This window comes from Calidris pugnax, unplaced genomic scaffold (genome assembly GCF_001431845.1).
Source record: "Calidris pugnax isolate Ruff unplaced genomic scaffold, ASM143184v1 scaffold154, whole genome shotgun sequence".
In the NCBI taxonomy this organism is placed as follows: domain Eukaryota; kingdom Metazoa; phylum Chordata; class Aves; order Charadriiformes; family Scolopacidae; genus Calidris; species Calidris pugnax.
Window position 1 is genome coordinate 306,762 of NW_015090890.1, and position 20,458 is coordinate 327,219.

The 20,458-nt window shown below is 40.5% G+C and overlaps 1 protein-coding gene across 1 annotated transcript in view; it reads right to left on the reverse strand.

Annotated features, from left to right (window-relative positions):
• Positions 1-20,458, reverse strand: part of MSRA (methionine sulfoxide reductase A) — a 255,962-nt gene that overhangs the window by 152,478 nt on the left and 83,026 nt on the right. Inside the window, exon 2 of the mRNA XM_014947676.1 lies at positions 14,994-15,062. Coding sequence (XP_014803162.1) covers positions 14,994-15,036 — 43 coding nt within the window. The 5' untranslated portion in view covers positions 15,037-15,062. The remainder of the gene's footprint in view (positions 1-14,993; positions 15,063-20,458) is intronic.

Consider the following 20,458-nt stretch of genomic DNA (forward strand, 5'->3'; position numbering starts at 1 on the left):
CCAATCACTGCTCCAGCTTTGCCTTTTTCCACAGTCTTGGGGTACAGGCTTTATTTCTAATCACTCTGCATCTATTTGTTCTGCATTAATCACGCTCAGCATTTTCTTAATTGGGAGAGACAGGTTAAAAGGAGCTGGAAGTTGTGCAGGGTTCATCAGGCCCAAACATATATACACAATTCACGGGCTTTACTTCCTAGCTCCCAAACAAACCCAGTGTGGGGATACACCACAGGAGGAAGCCCAGCAGCAGACGTTTGGATCTGAGGAACCAGGTTTTCGGCCTCCTCTAGAAAGCAAATACTTAAATAGTAATTCACATGCATTTAGCTCTTTTCATCCAAAAACATCAAAGCATTTTGCACACAATAATTAAGCCTCACATGAGCCATAATTTATGAATTATTACTTTAAGTACTCCACAAGTGAGGTAGGAGTGGTCCCAAAGCAAAGCAAAGAATCACCTTTGGCAAAATACCCAAGGATCCCAACTAACAGGTCTTTGTTTAAAATACCTCTTTTTCATGCTATGACTATTGGGTGATAGAAACACCACTTGATAAAATTATGTATTTTCCTTTTTCCTTCCCATATTTCATTGGTTTGTATTCTTCAGTATAACTTTGTAGAGATAAAATGTAGCAACTTTCATCTTATTTGTCTTCTTTCAGTGGAACATGGCTGTAATATAGTAATGTGGAAAATAAGACAAAATAAAGCACTGCTTCCAAAAATATGCAAAATATATCGGAGCATTGTGATTGCTTGAACAAGCTGAGCCAGATATACCAACTGGTGATCCTGGTATTTGTTAGACTGAGGATAGAACCAGTCAAGATTAGGCACAGGACAAGAGAAATCAAAGAAGTTTAGCAATAAATAAGTAATTCATCCAAAAAATTGTTCAATGTCTCACTCTTAAAGATTTCCATCTTATAAAAATTTATTTTGTTCTTTTTCAAGTTTATTCATGAAATGGAACTAATTCTGTTTACTTGGCACTGTCTAAGTAATCAATTCCATCATATTTTGTAGGAGTGGGGAAAACGAGATGAGAAGGAAAGTTGGGGAATTCAGTCCCGAATGCAGACTTTCTGAGACTTGTTTCTATCATTAGTGGTATTGCTATTTTCTAAACCACAGCACATAAAAGCCTTCATCACAGATTTGAATTCCATTGTGCTGGGTTCTGGGTAAAAATGCAGAAGAAACCAGCAACCTCTCCAAAGGGTTAGTTTTCTATTTACAGGGCCATTCATACTGGTACATTCCATAAACATGAACAAGAACTGCCACAAATTGTACAATTCAGGAATTGGAATCCAATAAACACATGTTTTCTTTCGTGTCTGGGGATTTGGGAATGCAACTGAGTGAATGCTTGTGGCTGGGAACAATTGAGCATCATTTTCCATGAACAAGTGAATCACAGACAAAGCAATATTGCACCAAAATTGGATATGACCTGCAGAAAAAGAAGTTCACAAAGTAAGAACAAACAGTCCTCAAGTGCAAAATATTTGCACTGAAATTGCAAGTCTTTCATGTCTAATCAATTAAAGAGGAGTCTTAAGAAGTACTGTAGGGACCTGATGTTTCCTGGCCACAAAGATGATGACTGAAGTGTCCCAGGGACACAGAAAAAAATGCCAGGGTTTATGGTAAAGATTCTGAGTCCTTTAACTATTTATTCTTTTTAATTTTCCTTACAAAATCAACTATTAGATCAATCGAAATGTGATGAGTAGGAATAAAAGTATCAGAAGCTCTTTGCACACCTCTGAACTGTCCAAAAATGGAACCAAATCTCAGCCTGAATTCATACAGACAAATGTTCAAGGATACAGTCAATAAAGAGTAAATTATGCCAGCTTGTGCACAGATAAATTCAGTCAAGCCACTTTTCTATCGCCTTTGAAGAAGGGAGTAGTTTCTTAATATATTACCTTTCCAAAGTCTGTTAGGGATAAAAAGAACCTCTGGTACAATAATATGTGAAAGAGATTGAGATAGAGCTACACGGTCCTATCATCAACCTGATTATTTGCTTCATTGCAAAGCATCACATCTTTAGTTCAGTCATTGATTTGAGGCTTTCAAATCATTTTGTGATCTTCCTTTGCTCTGAGCATTCCAACACTGTGCAGAGATTCATTTTAGATCATCCTCGGTCATTTGACACACTTTAGTGCTCTGCTACTCAAGTAGAACTTGATGTACACATAAAATAAGAGATGTCATCAGCGCTGTGTAATCCATTTGATTCTCTTGAAACTGTATCTTTCATATAAATTCATCTCTGCAATAATAGCGAAGCCTTACCCTTGTCTTCTGAAAATCTCTGTAATCTCTCTGCAACCTCAGGGAGCTTGAAATATACAGAAGCAAACTAAAATATATTTTACTATTATACAAGCAAAGCACCACAAACATTTTGTTACCAGCAAAATAAGCATCACTTCTAGGGTTATGCTGAAGAAAATAATAACTTGTTTACAAAGTTTGTTTACTGCAAGGAATAGAAAACTTGCCTTTTCTTTCCTTCTTTGATAAGTATTGCTAAGTTAAATTAACTGCCATAGACACATACAGAAAAAGTATGAATCTTGTATTACTTATTTTATTTATTACCTTAGATTTTAGACAACAATAGAAAGCTGTAGGCACCCTGACAATTATTTAAACTTGCAATCTATAATTCCTCAGAAGTAAAAAATAATTACATTCAAATAACAAGCCAATTCACCAAGCAGCCCTTTAGTCCTCCTTTCTCCAGCTGCACAGAAACATACCCTTAACCCTTTTTCAATAAAAGCCCAAACTAATAAATGCCTTCTAAGTCTACCTAGAAGATCATTAAAATTAATCTATTTTGAACCACAGCTGTCCTTAGTGGAAATATAGAATTTCCAAGACTTACTTTCTCATTTGTTAGTAGTCAACAAAATTATGGTACGTTCTCACTTGCAAAAGAGAATAACTCTTTCCTATCCACCCCTCAAAATGACAATTACTCAAGAAAATACCAGAGAAGATTGTTACAAAAAAACTAATTTATATCCAGAGGAACAGGCAGAGGCCAAATAGATACATGGTTAGTCACTTGCCATTTATGCACCACTTGACGTTGCACTCATTCCCCAAAAACATGGTATGTCCCTCTTGAAAATAAAGTAACTCTAATAACTGCTGAGGCAGAGTGTCTGCACTGCATTGAGGACTCGGCAAAGGAATTGCCATTACGCACAGCAAAGTCCATGACCTTCTCACTCTCCAACCCCTCGGTTTTCTTAGATGTCCTCTAAATGACCCGTGCTCCCTGGCTGTGGTTGGCAGAATGTTAAGCTGGAGGACATCACGAGGCACACGGCCTCTGGCGGGTTGAAGGGCTGGAGTAGCATCCTTTTCTTAAATAAATAGCCTCTCTGTCCTTGAAACTGGCTGTTGGTAGAGCCTCATAATGTAGACATATACACCATTATTCACTAAAGAAGCACCATGGCCACATTCCCATCTTTACCATAAAGCCGGATGTGGCCACGGGACAGAAACTTCTTGAATAAGGAAAGATATCCTTAGTTTTGTAGGCAGCAAAATCTTCCTCTTTCTTTACAGGTTTCAAATCAGCAATTATCATTTAAAAAAAAAAGCAATGCAATCTGTATTACTTATGACTGCTGCATTTCAGAATAGTTCAATAGTCACAACTGATACGTGACATATAAGCATGAGATGCAACTCAGTGAACAGGGAAGCAGCAAATAAATTAGCTCATACAAACCATGGTCAGAGATCACAGAATACAATCATAGAATGGTTTGGGTTGGAAGGGACCTTAGAGATCATCCAGTGCCACCCCCTGCCCTGGGCAGGGACACCTCCCACCACACCAGGTTGCTCCAAGCCCCCTCCAACCTGCCCTTGAACCCCTCCAGGGATGGGGCAGCCACAGTTTATCGGGGCAAGCCAGGGTCTTGTCAGTCTCATATCAAAGAAGTTCTTCCCCACATCTCAGCTCCATCTCCCCTCTTGCAGTGTCCAACCCTTCCCCCTCCTCCTAGGGCTCCCCTCCCTCATCCACCGTCCCTCCCCAGCTTTCCTGAGGCTCGTTGAGGGACTGGAAGGAGCTCCAAGGTCTCCCTGGAGCCTTCTCTTCTCCAGGCTGACCCCCCCCAACTCTCTCAGCCCCCCCTCCCAGCAGAGGGGCTCCAGCCCTCCCAGCATCTCCGGGGCCTCCTCTGGCCCCCTCCAACAGCTCCATGTCTCTCCTGTGCTGAGGCCCCAGAGCTGGATTAAGGGCTCCAGAGCTGGACAATTCTGACTGTATTTTGGGTACCTGTAGCTATTCAACCGCAGTCCCAGAGACAGAGCTGAGCAGCCCTGGGGTGGAAGCAGTAAGAGGTCCCTCCATGCTATACCATCAGCCCACCTGGTTTCCAAGCACAGAGGCACAGACACCTCTCCCATCAGACCAACCCAGATCTGCATCCAGAAAGAGCTTCTGCCTGGTTGACAGCAATCATTTTGGCTCCTCTGAGGTTTTGGAGGGTTTTCTTGACATACAACTTCAAAGCAGGTTAGGTGTGATTACTAGAATGCACACCAAGTTTGCCAAACTTGCCCAGAAAAAGATTCACACACATCTTTATTATTTCTCATTTCAAATCTTTCTCAACTGGGAGCTAACGATAAATGTGCCTTGCATTTGCATGGTTTTCAACCCCATTTCTAACAATTACTCCAGCATTATTGAATCAGCACAAAAGTTCTAGCTATGTGACTCTCCCCAGGTTTAATTAATTTTTAACAGAGAAGCAGTCAATGTGATATGACAGGTGATATACATAGGTGATATATGGGATCTATGACATACAGTATATGGAAAGATAGGGATCCAACTCACAGTTGCCAACAGCAGGCACTCAGGGAAGAATAAGAAAAAGAAAAATACACACGATATTTGGGGTTACTATGGTCCTGGCCTCTGACTTTTACAGGGATTCCTGAGCCTGCTGTGGTTTGAATAACACTCACTGGATCTTTCTTCCAGCTATTTCTCCTGGCCCCATTTCAACCTGAGAAATCTTCTGCATGCAGAAAAACCTTTGGCAAGGAGACCAATAGTCTTTTATTTTATTCCAGCTTTTCTGATTTATTTTGAAACTGGCTCCTACTTGCATCCTTTCTTCTGGTCTCTGCTTCTTCTAAGGGGAGATATTCTGCAAAACCAATTCCCACTTACATTTCCCGTGCCCATCATCATTCTGTAGACCTCTCATAACCCACTAGGTTATCTCTTTTTCACACTGATACTCTTTTACCACTGTTATTATTATTTTTGTTGTTATTTTTCTTTTAGTGGCCAATTAAACTGCCTTTATCTCAATCCACGAGGTTGGTTTTTTGGTTTTCTCCCTATTCTCCCTATCCCACTGTGGGGGGAGCTGCCAGCTAGGACTGATGACCCCTTTTTGCCCCCTTGACCCTTTTTCAGTTCTGCTAGATCCCTTTTGACCCGAGCAGTGCAAAAATGTATATAATATCCACCATACAGAAAAATCATGGGTTTATACACTGGCATAATGACAATTTCCTGTTTTGTTCTCTTTTCCATTCCTAGTCTTCTTTCCAACAACAAGCATCAGCAGGGAAAGGAACTGCATACTTAGGCATCAGTTAAAATCTATATATTACCCTCCTAAAACTGTGTAGAAGAAGGGAGTTTGGGGGCAAAAATATGACTGATGGAGTCATCAGCAAAGTGTCTTAGATTCACAGCAGGCTGCAGCCAGGGAGAGCACAGCTGCTTGAGAGACTCTTATAGCCTCAGGTTCCAAACAACACAGCACTTCTGTAAGCTCCAGCACAGGCTCCAAAACATTTTGGATCCACACAGTACCTTGAATACTTGGAAAATTATTTGTGTCAAGTCAATAAGTCTGTTAAAGCAACAAAACCGCCACAAGACTACAAACATCTTTGTTTTACCCTTGGTTTTGGTCTACAGCATCGTAAAGCATAAATAACTGTAGTCTGGAACAAGTAACTAGAGGGGATCTAGGTCAGTTTTGAAATGAAGTAAGCGGAAATATTTTAACTGAAGATTAAAAAAGTTCAAGTATAAATATACCTTATAAAAATACAAGTTTTGGCCCTGCCACATGCACCAAGGAATTGGTGACCTCTTCAAAAGTCTGTTGATGAAAGCAAAATACAGAAGATACTGGCCAGCAAGAGGAAATCCATACTAAAAGTCTCTGGTTATATGCAGTCTTCTTTGTCTGAAGGTACAGACACTACTAGAACAAGTCAAAGGCAGGAATATTCATAAATTCTTCTGAGATGCTACGTTCTCAAACTACAGTCAGGTCCAGATGGCTGAATATCCCTGTACCACAGGTAGTTCATGGCCTGGCTACATTTATTCATTTAACACTGCGGTTCCCTCTTTTCAGGATACACCATGGCATGAGATCCAGGAAATTTAAGAAAAGCAAAAGCTCTGAGATGGGAAACATGGTCAACGACTTTGTTCTTCCAGTTATACTGCAAAATACATTTCACATATGGCACTAAGGCATAATTAGTGCTGTGTGTATATGGGCACACACGTTTTCCCAATTTAGGGTTTTGTTCCAAATCAGTGTCAGTCCATTAAGAGCAGGGCTTCTATAGCATAGGACCAAGGGTGAGGACCTCATGTGTTGGGGCATAATGTGAGAGCACAGAAGGACATTTGAAGATACCAGGCCTGCCAGGAGAATACTGGGGGAGAGTACAGAGCAGAAGGAGTGATTTCAGTCTGCTTCATAGTGTGATTAGAAGGAGGGGTACCCAGGATGAACCATCCCCAGAACCACACGCAGGTCTCATCTCCAGAACAAAGCAGTGTGCAGACAGTAAGGACAAAAAAAAAGATAGAGAAGAACCCAGGTATGAATTTCTGCATCAGACTAGAAATAACCACCACAGCAAAGCAGCACACGACACAGTAGTTTGAAGAGGGAACACGTGAGCTACCAAAAGTCCTTCTATGATTTTATATCTAAAAAAAATATGCCTGGATCTTTAGTGTAGCAACACAGTAAATGTTGGGTTTGTTGGTTTCCATAGAGCAAAGCAGTTGATAATCTCTTTATCTGCCACAGGGATAAACATCATCACCCTTGATGAGCCCGAGTATAACCATTTTGATGCTTAAGCCCCTACATCTGCCCTTTTTTGGCTTGTCAGGCACATTCCACTGAATAACACTGAATTACTCCCCTCCTGCCGTGCAGCTGGACTGTATATTATCATCAAGGTTTATCTGGAGCCTTGGGTCATATTGAGCCAGTATAAATTAAGAGAAAAAAGATGGTTCTAAGAGTACACGAGAGTGGTGGAGATGACAACAACACATTTAACCACATTAGACTCTCCATCCCAGAAGAACAAGTCAATAAAAAGCTGGATGGCTGTTCACCTGTGTCGGCAGCGAGGCTCCATGTTTTACCTTTGGATAAACAGAAAGACACCTTACCCTTTCTGCAACCAGGCACCCTCAGACAGTGTACATAATTGCAAACACATTCCAGCGTTTCACTCAAGTTAGAGCCTTTTGACTTGAATGCACGACTGCTACTACATAATTCATAACATGATTCTCAATAATTTTCAGTCAAGGTTCAAGCAGAAATGTGTCACACCAGGATTATATTATTTATGAGCATAATGTTGGATTTAAGCCAATGACACACCAATAAATTTTATCTCAAAGCCTGACATATTGCATGCTGTTTTCCCTGGCTCACAAACAAATAACTACGGCTGTTTCAAAATTACTTACAGTTCAACTCAAATCAGAATTTTTTTTGTGATTAATTCGTATCTTATTTGAAAAACCAATCCTATTATTTCTTTCTTGTAGATGTTGACGGGTGTTTTTCCCTTCATTTCTAAAGTGTGTCCTGCACAGAGAGCAAAGTGGGGTGGCATTCTAGAAGAAAAATCTGGAACAAAATGCTGTCTGGCCCTCTTTAAGTGTGGTGTTTTCACTCTCTTCTAAGGACAAAAGATTTGTGTGTGTCTCCCAGCAAAAGCAGAGAGCCTGTACTTGCCAGAATAGATTGCCTTTGAAAATGATCTAATAATGTGGACAATCCCCTAAATAGAGGGGCAAACAGTGTACCTGGCAGGTACCACGTTGTGGGAGGTTCTGTGAGAAACAGTCCAGAAGCAATTCTTTTCTGACACTTGAAATAGGCACCTCTAGGGCAAGCTTCAACACGCAACTTGGACAACTGCATTTAGATCTCAAATTTAGGTGTACAAACAGGTGTTTGCATGTGACAAAAGCCATCCCAGTTCCCATGAGGGTCAGTGGAGATCCAGAGTTCAGTATTAATGAATAAATACTGAGATTATCTTATGAGCAATTCTGCACAAGACTGGCATAAGAGGGGCACATATGCCAAAAGGTCCATGTCCTTGGAAGCTGGAGATCAAGGACAATTTCACATACATGTTACACTTATAGATGTAGATATCTTCTTATGTACATTGAATCCCTAAACACAGGTATCTTGTATCATTTGGGATGTCCTACATAAACCTGTCTGTCTTGAATCTCCTAGTTGAGAAGAGCAGAGATCTCCTATGAGCCCTGTATAATCCCTGCCAGCCCCCTGTGGACATCTCAAATGCCCTAGGACACCTCAAATGGCATAAAACATTTTCAACATGTTTATGCAAATGAATCAATTCCCCCTAGTCTAAGACAGTTGTTTAGACAGCGTTTGACAGAACAAGGGACCTACAGAGGGTGATGTGTTCCTTTCTGAGACAGCCCTTGTGAACTGACCTCCAAATGTGTTTTCTCTGACTAGGAAGAAATTCTTGAAGATGACTTTAGATTACAGACCTAAAATCTATTGAGGTTAATTCCAGCCCGATGAGTTGAAAGCACCAATGAAATCAATATAAAGACTCCGGTTGACTCCCCCAAGCTTCCGGAGCGTTTCTGAGCAAGCATTTTAAAAGTAGCTGAAAATTTTTGTATCTTCGATTTTAAGCAAGATATCTAATGATATCTTTTTTGAGATCACCAATAACTTCATTAGGTGAGAAAAACTCCTGAAAATCAGGCAAATCACTTTAAATTACCCCAAATTGAATAACGCAATAGTAAGTAATCCATATTTTTTAATATAGGACCCTGTTTGCTCAGTCTCACATCCCCAGTTCTAATATTGTCAGTCTGTGACAGCAGGGTTGTAAAGATAAATTCATTAGGATCTGTAAGATGCACTGACAATACTTTGTGAATGTCACAGTATGTCTAAAATTATCAAAACAACACAATTTTATCCCTCCAAAAACCTCCTCGTATTATTTTTTTCTCTGCTGTTGTAACTGCTGACAATTAGCACCACATTTTTCATGGCTGAATAGAATCAATCATCCCCGTTCTCTATGTTTTATGCTATGTCATCATGCTCTGTGCTTTATTAACAGGAATCAAAGGATAAATGCTGATGGTAAATGTGTGTGTGTATCATATATCCCAGCACATAAACACACACACACACGCGCACATATATCTCCCGCAAAGCAGCATAAATCTGATGAGGGCAGCTTCTAGTCATTAACAGGATAATTTACTTCTATTTCAAACTTAAACCAACTCAGAATGATGCCAAGCATATGTTCATCCTAGTCACTGATATAGCCCTATTTATCATTGGCAAGAAATTGCTTCTCTGCAAGGCTTTTGCACTGCTGAAGTAATCTAGGGGCTTTTGCTGGCTTTTTGCATAGAAAATAAAGTGTTTGTTAGAGACAATTCCTGCCATTGGAGATCCCTGAGCCTTATCCCAAACCCCATGAAAATCAACTACGTCTCTTCTACTCCTTTCAGTGGGAAAGACCCCAAAACATAATTAAATGGCTATTTTAAGGTGAACGTTGTTGACTGGAAAGCTGCAATCTGATTTACTTTTAAAAACCTCCAGATCTTCACTAATGTGCAATACGCGCTCTAAGTGGAAAGCCACACAAAGCTAAAGTCTTCATTACCTCAAGAAAGCTAAATTAACATAAACAAGTCCCTGATGGAGAAGGACAGATATTGTGTTTGAAGGCCACATTACTTTTGTTTTCAGAAGCTAAAAGAAAAAGAGATGTGGATCCTTTGAAATAAAAAAAAAAAAAACAAAACGTTATGAAGGGTTGTGCTGATCAAGGACAGCTTTCACTTTGCATTAGGGATATTTTATTGGCCCTTATTAGTGTTTATAAATGTCAGGAAATGTCCTTGGCAAAGATCAAGCAGACTGGAGCATTTTGTATTTATCTGGGTCTGTCTCACATAGTGCTGTGCAACAGGCCATTTACGGTACCGCAGAGTTAATGCACAATGATACCAAATCAGATCACCAGCATTTAATACATAATGCCATATATAATAATAATGAGATAATAATATAATAAGAGAATTTTAATAATAAAATTATGATTTCTAAAAGGTCCCAGAATTATGTTTATTTCTGCCTTTATCACCTCATTTTACAACAGGCTTAGGGGGAAATTTTCAATTCAGGGCTTCCCCGATTAGACTTTGAAATCCCAAACAAAGAACCTTCCCTGGCAAGTTCTTAGAGCTGATCTAACCCCTGAAGTTCTGATCAGCAAATCAGAGCATCATACTGCAGGCCAGATTACAAGGAAGAGGATGGTTGGGCACTGGTGGCAATAAGGATGGGCCAGGACCAGAGAGCAGAGGCAGGGAAGTGGGTCGTGTTTCAGCTCTCTGGAGGAGGCAACAAAAAGACACTGGCCTTAAGTCAGTATTTGGAAAGTGAAAAAAAAGAAAATGGGAAATAATTATATACTTCTTTAATAAACATACTGCAAAGGTAAAAATAGGAACAGGATTTGGTTTAGGGACAGAGCAGCCTCCTTTCAGGGAATCTCTCCTTGGGATGCAATGTCTGCACAGGTTTATATTCTCATTGCAGAGCTGCAGAAAGCTCAGTGTCCGTTTTTACACCACCTTGTGAGCACAGGACAACATTGTCATTTCAGTGCTTTATGAACCCAGCCAATTAGTGCAGTTCCTTCACTTTTCCAAGATGTTGGAAGAGAATTAGCATGAGAAACATGAACTCCTTCTGGAAGACATTCCCTCTGGCTCTCAGATCTCCCACAATGTGATCCTTGTAACATCTGGCAATATTGCTATAGATGTTTCTCCTACAATTTGGGTCACAGCACACGCACCTGTTTCAACATCATGAAGTCCTATATTCTCTTCAGCTAGAGATATAATATCTTCTGACATGTAGCATGGTTTAAAGTTTTCTTTCTTTTCTTTGAGCAACAGAGAAAAATTGTTTGTTCTATTTTCTACTGTCTACAAAAAAAGTTATTTCTCTTGGGGTCCAAACTTTGTTTCCTGTGATTTCCTTTTTCTGGTGAAAAGAATGAAGCTCATCATAAAAACGTATCTGAGACAGACCAAAGGACTTCTTAACACAATTTTTTCTCTGAAGTGGCCATCAGTAGATCTTTCACAAATGAGTAAAAGAAACTCTATAAAGAGTGATCAATTCTTAAATACATCACAGAATCATAGAATGGTTTGGGTTGGAAGGGACCTCCAAGATCATCCAGTGCCCCCCTTGCCCTGGGCAGGGACACCTCCCACCACACCAGGTTGCTCAAAGCCCCATCCAACCTGGTCTTGAACCCTTCCAGGGATGGGGCAGCCACAGCTTCTCTGGGCAACCTGGGTCACGGTCTCACCACCCTAACAAGTCAAGAATTTTTTCCTAATATCTCATCTAAACCTCCCCTCTTTCAGTTTAAAACTGTTCCTCCTCATCCTATGGTTCCCCTCCCTGATCAAGAGTGAGATTTTCCTCTTTAGTTGAAGAGTTGCCCTGATCAAGTGTTTATTAGAAAGGGTAGAACCACCCAAGAGCAAGCCTTGTTCAAGGAGCTCAGGTTTCCACCTCCATAGCCCACATCCACAGGCATGGAGTGACGCTGCGCTGCAGAGGCAGCTGGGCTGGACACATCCAAAGGCTGAGAAACCCCTGGCTCTGCCTGGGACTAATGGCACAATCTCGGTATAATCCTATTTTAGTTTTTAAAAAACCTTTGGAAGCAGCGGGAATTGTGGGAATGCATAGGGTACATCTGAATCTCAACAGGAGTCAATAACTCAGGCAAAGTAAACAATAATATGGCTCTATAGAATTACTGGAACACGCTGCTGTCTAATAAGAGCAGAGCAGAAGGTGAGCAAGCTTGGATCTGTCTGCCAAGTCAGACATGTCTGTAATTAGATCTTATCAGTTACTTAACATCCTACTTCTGTCTATATTTTGTTTACATCCAGAAACCAATTATCCCATTACTAGCCAGTATATGTCAAGCAAATACAACACAATTTAGTCCCATATTTTAAAAGTGTTATGATTACAAATCTGAAATATTGCCAGATTTTACTAAAGGTAAATAAGAGCCCCTCTATGAAGGCACCATATGCACGATGCCCCCTCTTAGAGAAATAAGGTACCACGCAAAGCACAGTGAATATATCAGTGCTCTGTGAGTCTCACAATAGCAGCAGTTGATAAGAAAAATATGCACTTAACATTCAGAAACACTGACCAGAAATATTCCTGAGCAAACTACAGCAGTGCATGTCAATGTGTTTAAAATATGCAAAGAATTACAATAGTACTGATGGAAATATTAATTTATATTTGCATATGTTCTGCAGCTTTGAAGCATTTCTTTTCATTTTTCATATCTCTATCCAAAGTTTATTTTAGCCCCCAAATTGATTATTTTCAGAACATTATCAGCCCTCTAATATATGTTCAGGTTTTGACTTTTGGTTAGGTTTTTGGTCAAAATCAGTCACTACAGGCAAAATATATTCAATTGAAGATATCTATGGCCATAAAAACTACAAGAAAACTTTCTGGAAGGTTTTTAATTGAACAGCTTCTACTTTACTATCTGTAACACAAACATATCGCACCCAGAGTTTCATCTGTTTCAGTCACTGAATTTGGGAATACACCCCCCTCTTTACTTCAAGGGACACAGCGATTTTTGCTATAGCGCTCTCCAGTGTCTCCAGTGAGGCTGTGAGCAGTCCCAGCACTCTTAGTGCTTCAATATTAGCTGGAAACTGGATTAAAAGGCCACTGGATGGTTAGCATTAAAAGATTTCCATTAAAGAGTCACCCTCACCCTTGGAATCCAGCTTTTTCACCATTGTAGAAACAAGGCCGCATTTCTTTATTCTAATGAACAATAGGTGTATCTTAGGCAGCTAATGACGCTAAACAGACAACTGGAGAATATCAAGATCATTTAAATAGCCCTTTGAAAACTGTGAGGTTCTGTTATAAATGGGAAAGCTGCCGGAACAACGACCCGTGTACATTCACCCCACACCTTGATCAAAACAAGAAGTCACATCATAAAGTAAATAAGGCAGCGTTAGTAAGAGCATCTTGAAGGAGGTTTTGCAGAAGATGGAGCTCTGTAATGCAATCTAACTGCATTTTGCAAGCAGGTAAAAGGATTAGTGTTTACAACTCAGCACCACATTTTATACTGTTATTTTTAGTGGTGAATCTAAAACTATCCAAGCAGCAGGAAAATTCACTGCAAGTAGGCTATATTTACAAAATCACATGGTTATTTACCATCTTTTAGCTTTTGTAGATCTTTTTTAAGGGAGAGGGATTACTTCTCAGCAACTACTGCTCTTCAAGCCTTGCTCCTGTGCAAGCCCAATTAAAGGATTAATGGATGTTTCTGGACCAGAAGCTGAGAAGCCCTCTCTTGCTAAGGTGGAGGCAGAAAGACAAGCTCAGTTTCTTCCTCAGTTTCTTATAGCTTATAAAGCCCTAAAATACCAATAACTTCCTGCTTAGAGGAGTATACATGGAGGGGATGAGTAACAATCTAAGGAGAATTACTAATAGATAATTGTTTTCTTCTTCAAGTGCTTCCTTTCATTCCCATTCACATGGGGCCAGCAAACTCTGAGCCCTTGGAGGTAGAAAACTGAACCATAGCTCCATTTTTCCATACCACACATCAGAACGGGATGCCAATGACAACAAATGACAACAATTATCATCAGAGTCATGTTTGTATACCGCGATATTTCAGGTCTAATAGTAAACCTAAGAACATGTAGGTTTTCCATTTATTCACAGCACAGATGGCAGCAGCGTGAGTTTTCACCACCTTGCCCAACGTTTGCAATCACAATCTTGTGGAAAATCTAGGGCAATTTAAAAATGATGAGAGTTACCAGGCTTGATAGGAATAGAGTGGACTTGCTCAGAAAATATTCAAAGCAGAATGTTTAAGATTTGCTGCTTTTCCACTGAAATTCTGTGGTCCTGAAGGTAGGATATTACTTTCTATGGAATTCTACAGATCATGTATAATCAACAGTGATAAAACCAATAGACAAGCTCACACCGACACCCACCACAACCACTGCAAAGCTGATTTAACCATCACACAGGAAATAAAGGAGGAGCTTTAAAAAATTTAAACAGTGAAGACTGCATCAATACCAGATCATACCAGAATTTTGAGTTCCTTGTATGACTTAAGGTCTGGAGAATCATGGACCATCATCAGAATTTTGTGTAAGCTAATGCATGATCTTAGAGGAATTATCATACATAAAAAGCTACTATTTTGGAATTTTTATTGGACTTCTCTATTTTGGAACAAAATAAGGGTTTACATTTTCTCTTTGTATAACTCAGAAAAATGCTTTTCATATGCTCCTCTTGGGGCATGGACATCTCCCAAAATGACCAGTGGCTTTAGCTGACTGTAGTGATCAGAAAATGGCAATAGCAGCCCACATTCCAAAACTCTAAGGACTCAGGCTGAAATAAAGGAATTTGGCATGAGGTAACACTATACAGCTTAGAGCTTTTATTTTATAACTGATGTCTTACCAAATACAGCCATCTGTGTTCCCTCTGGGAAAGGTTCTACCATTCTGTTTCCATTGACATGATGTTTATCTAGAAGGGAAAAAAAAAAAAAAAGTCAAAATGTAATAGAATATATGCTTTGCATAAAACCATTTATTTCTTACAGTTCTATTGAAAGCTGAAGTTTGATTTATGAAAGCTGAGCTGTACAATTCACTGATACCTGCAACTTCACACTTTCTATTTTCCAAAAATGCTGTCTGCAAGTCCCAGGATATAAACTCAAGATGCATTCCAGTTTAGTGCCTAAGACAAGTCAGCTGTTACTAACGTGACACACACGTACAGAGCAATGTACACCCAATCACTGTCAAAGGTGGAGTATTCTTGAAAGCAACCTCCTCGTGCAAGCAGAGAAAGCAGGGAAATCATAATTGCTGCTAAAATACATTGGTGCTCAACCACAAGCTTTTAAATAGGACCAAGAATATGGTGTATTTTCTGCACCAGTGGGATGGGTTGATCTTGGCTGGCTGTCAGATGCCCACCCAGCTGCTCTCTCACTCCCCATCACCAACAGGAAAAAAATAAGATAGAAAATCTCAGAGAATCATAAAATCATTTCAGTTGGAAGAGACCTTTAAGATCATCAAGTCATTAATCCAAGACTGCCATGTCCACCACCAACCCTTGTCCCTCAGCACCATGTCTGCCCGGCTTTTAAATACCTTCAGAGATGGTGACTCCTCCAAGGCTTGATAAACCTTTCAATGTAATAATTTTTCCCAATATCCATCTTAAACCTCCCCTGGCGCAACTTGAGGCTGTTTTCTCTCATCCTATTGCCTGTTCCTTGGGAGAAGAGACCGACCCCCCCTGGCTACACCCTCCTTTCAGGGAGTTGGATGGAGAAAGGTCTCCCTCAGCCTCCTTTTCTCCAGGCTGAACACCCCCAGCTCCCTCAGCCTCTCCTCACAAGACTTGTGCTCCAGACCCCTCACCAGATCCGTTGCCCTCATGGGTTGAGGTAAAATACAGAGAGATCACCTACCAAATACCATCACAAGCAGTCCAGACTCAACTTGAGGAAAATTAATTTATTGCTGATTAAAATGTATTTGGATAGTGAGAAACAAAGATAATTTAAAACAAAACCATACCCCACCTCCCTTTTTCCCTGGCTCAGCCTCACACCATGCCAGACTCCAACCTTTGGGCTCACAGGGCTGTTTCTCACAATTTTTTCCTCACTCCTCACTGCTGTGACATGTTTTGCCTTTTCTTACGTATATTTTGCCGGAGGCACCACCAGCATTGTCAAGGGCCTCAGCTGTGTCCTGTGGCGGGGCCGGCTGGGACCAGCTGGAACTGGCTGGAACCGGCTCGGGGCAGCACCAGCCTCTCCTCACAAAGACAGGCCCTGAAACCATCCCGCTACCAAAACCTGGAAACTTACACCCAATACAACCAGCAATCTCTTCGCTAAAATGACTAAAATTCAACATATTCTGTTTTTCACATAGGACACCTCCTCTATGCCATGGCCAAGTTTCATCCATTTTTCTTAGAAAACTTGATGGATGACACAAACCGCATCCACTGTTTTCATGGAAACTGAAAAGCTGGTACATTTGAAGTTTACTTGAGTTAAACAGTCCTTTTCTAGCCATTTTGGTTACCCACTCTCAGGTGAAAGACCATTTTCTCTAAAGAGCAGCTGGGCTCTGGGAAATCTCATCTGTGGAAGCAAACACATGAGCTACAGCTATCTCGAGCTGCAGCTTAAGGCTAAATTACATATCATAGAATGACAGAATCATAGAAGTTTATCTTGGAAGGGACCTTTAACACCATCCAGTTCAACCCCCTGCCCTGGGCAGGGACACCTCCCACCAGACCAGGTTGCTCCAAGCCCCATCCAACCTGGCCTTGAACCCCTCCAGGGATGGGGCAGCCACAGCTGGGCAACCCGGGGCCAGGGTCTCACCACGCTCACAAGTCAATAATTTCTTCCTAATATCTCATCTAAACCTCCCTTCTTTTAGTTTAAAACCCTTCGCCTCATCCTGTGGCTCCCTTCCCTGATCAAGAGTCCCTCCCCAGCTTTCCTGGAGCCCCTTTAGTGAGTGGAAGGAGTTCTCCCTGGAGAACCCATCTCTTCTTATACAAAGCATTTGCATAAAAGCCAAATCAAGACTGAGACTTTCAATCTGAAGGAACACACAGACTACAGGAAAGTACAATATTACAGCACCATTGGTGCTCACAGGGATGATTTCTGTGTTATAAAATAGTCAAAGCCTGGCTTTACTCCCTCTGTGACAAGATGGCTCCCAGGGGCTAGAAACTGCTCAGTTTCCAAACTTAGTAGTACATTCTTCACATCTCAATGTACTTCTCTTTCATCCCAATGTACTCTCCTGAACATAGAGGAGATTCTACTCCATGTGATAATATAGGCTTTTCCCTATTGTATGATCAGTGTTGTATATATAACCTGGAAGGACTGTATGTATAACCTGGAAATAAGCTCTCCAACCTCCAAATAAAATAAAATATACAGATCTACAAGAGAATATTCCCAATCCTTTTCACTGGTATCCCCACATTCATTTCTTCATCTACTAAGACTCATTTTCAGCAATGGTGGAAAGAAATAAAATTGCCTGAACTGAAAATACAAGTTTCTGTTCACAAAATACTTTCCAGGGAGAAAGCCAGGAGGTTTTCTCAGTACGTGCATTATTTTACTTCCTGTAGTACAGAACCTGGTGAGGAATAAAACAGGTCAAATTAAGAACATGGGATTGCCTTACGAATTCTCTGAAAGCAATATTTTTCATTAGCAGGGAGGCACAGCACAGTACTAATCCCAGCTGGCGTCAAACATTTATCAGCAGTCAATGAGAAGGGAAAATCAGGGTTATCTGCAATGAGAGCAAGAGGCACCATAACGTCAATTGTTTGCCTTTAGGAAGATTGAATGCCCTGGGCCACACCAGCCAAGAGAGGGGCTTTAGGAAGGAAATTGTTGGGAGGTTCCAGAGTGGGAGTAATATGACCAGGGCCATACAAGGTTTCAACCTCGTTAGCTCTGGCTTTTATTACTAACATGATCTACAGCCATCTGAGATGAGCGAACAGCCAGAAAAATTATGAGACATCACGGGAGATCAAATAAACTAACCCTGCCCTACTCCCGATCGCTGCCTTCATTTAAAGAGTGAATGACATATATGATGTATGAAGTAGTTATCATTTCAAATGGTGAGGCTTTCAATATATTAAAATTAAAATTAAACTTTTAGAGGTGAGATGGGCTTGAATGAAAATAATATTTTCAAGGTCCTCAAGCTGTCTTCCAATGCCATCATACTTTTGTTTCAAAGATTGTAGACAGATAAAATAATTCCTTTTCTTGTCTTTCATACTTTGTTTTACAGTTTTCCAGTATTCTCTGCCCCCTGTCTAGATGCACTAAATAGGAAAAAATCAAAAAAAAAAATCTGCACTTTCACAAAACATACATTCAACCTTAGGAAGAAAGTAACAACACATAAATATAAAGAGCCTCTCAACAAGTACACTCTTCAAAGAACATTGCAGTTTCTGGCTTTTTACTGCACAGTTTTTCTTGTGAAAGCATAAGCTTTAATTCACACCTACAAATTGGATTGAGTAGCTCCAGAAAATCAGAAATACTTTGGCCCCATCGAATTAGAAAAAAAATTAGAAGGACTTGCCCTGTAACTTGCCAACAGAAAGAATAAATGACTGTTCCAAGCTCATCATCAGTCCAGAGACAAGGGCTTACAATAATTAAATAAGATGAAACCAGATCCATGGATACAGAGCCATGGAAAGATGATCAGTGAACAATGACCTGACTTTGAGATGTTAAATTCAGCTTCCTAGGGGTGAAAACAACGTTTCACCCTAGTACTGTCAATATTTAAAGGGTTAATCCTTCAGTGGACTTAACAGCAACCAGGCACTTGGAAAAGTAGAATTGTGAGGACATTAATGTCTTTATTTTATCTTCTTTATCTTCTTGATCCTCAGGGTTTCAACAGAAAGCCAATTGGTAAGGAATAAATTTTTATTTCTGTTTTATTGATACTCAAACTGTCAGCATTTTCATGAACCAAAGCAAACAATGGGGGCCTTGCCCTCAGAACTGTTTAATGCTGCTCCATCCTCAACTGCAAGAACAACTTTTACCATTTTTCAAACTAAGCCTGAAAGAGATCCGCAACATTCTTTACTCCCTGCTGAACAGAACCAGGATGCGCTAAAAGCAACACATATCCTGGAGGCCTTGACATTCAACTTTAGCTTGAGGCAAAGTTGGTTTTAAATAGGTGCAGTGTCTGGCCCTCCCTCCTTAGCTTCTCAGGATTTTTATAGAAATCATCCTACACGGATCCTTCTGTATCCATGAATCATAGAATCATAGAAAGGTTGGAAGGGACCTTAAAGATCTTCCAGTTCCAAAACCCTTGACCTGGGCAGGGACACCTCCCACCAGACCAGGTTGCTCCAAGCCCCCTCCAACCTGCCCTTGAACCCCTCCAGGGATGGGGCAGCCACAGCTTCTCGGGGCAACCTGGGCCAGGCTCTCACCCCCCTCACACCAAAGAAGTTCTTCCCCACACCTCATCTCAATCTCCCCTCTTTCAGTTTAAACCGTTCCCCGTCATCCTGTGGCTCTCCTCCTTCATCAAGAGTCCCTCCCCAGCTTTCCAGAAGCCCCTTTAGGGACTGGAAGGGGCTCTAAGGTTGCCCGGGAGCCTTGTCTTCTCCATGCTGAACACCCTTAACTCTCCCAGCCTGCCCTCATAGGAGAGGTGAAACAGCATAATATATGGAAAGGTAATCAAAAATTGCTAAACAGGACTTCAATATTTCTTTGGCATTATTCAGTCTTTGCAGCTCCACAGTTTCTACCATAGTCCTACAATGGCCCTTTACTAAAGGTTCACTGACTTCAAGTGAAGTTCTGCCCACACAGGGATTATCTCTGCACTAGTAAACTATTAAAACAAACAAGTCATATCTAGAAACTATTTGAGATGGTGCTAATTAGCTCAGCTGAAATCACGTTAGATCCTATCCTAGCAATTTACCAGGTGGACAATGAAGTTCCAGTGCCCAGACCTGTTCTCCGGCACATTTTAATTTATTAGTATACAATTCATTTATCTTTGCAGTTCTATGAATGTCGATGGTATCACACCTGTAATAGATAAATTTAACAATGAAGGATGTTCAAATGAGAAAGTTGTATAAAAAATATTTCCTTTCAGACCAGCCTGACTTAGTTTCTAAACAGATTTACTGTTCTGCTATAAGCCCAGAGGAAATTTAAAGCTCAGTTAAATAAAAGCTCACTGCCATTAGGTTAGATTCCTAATAAAGTCATTGCCACAAAATTTATAGCACTTATCAGACCTTTAACAGAATCAAACTCGCGATTATTAGAGACT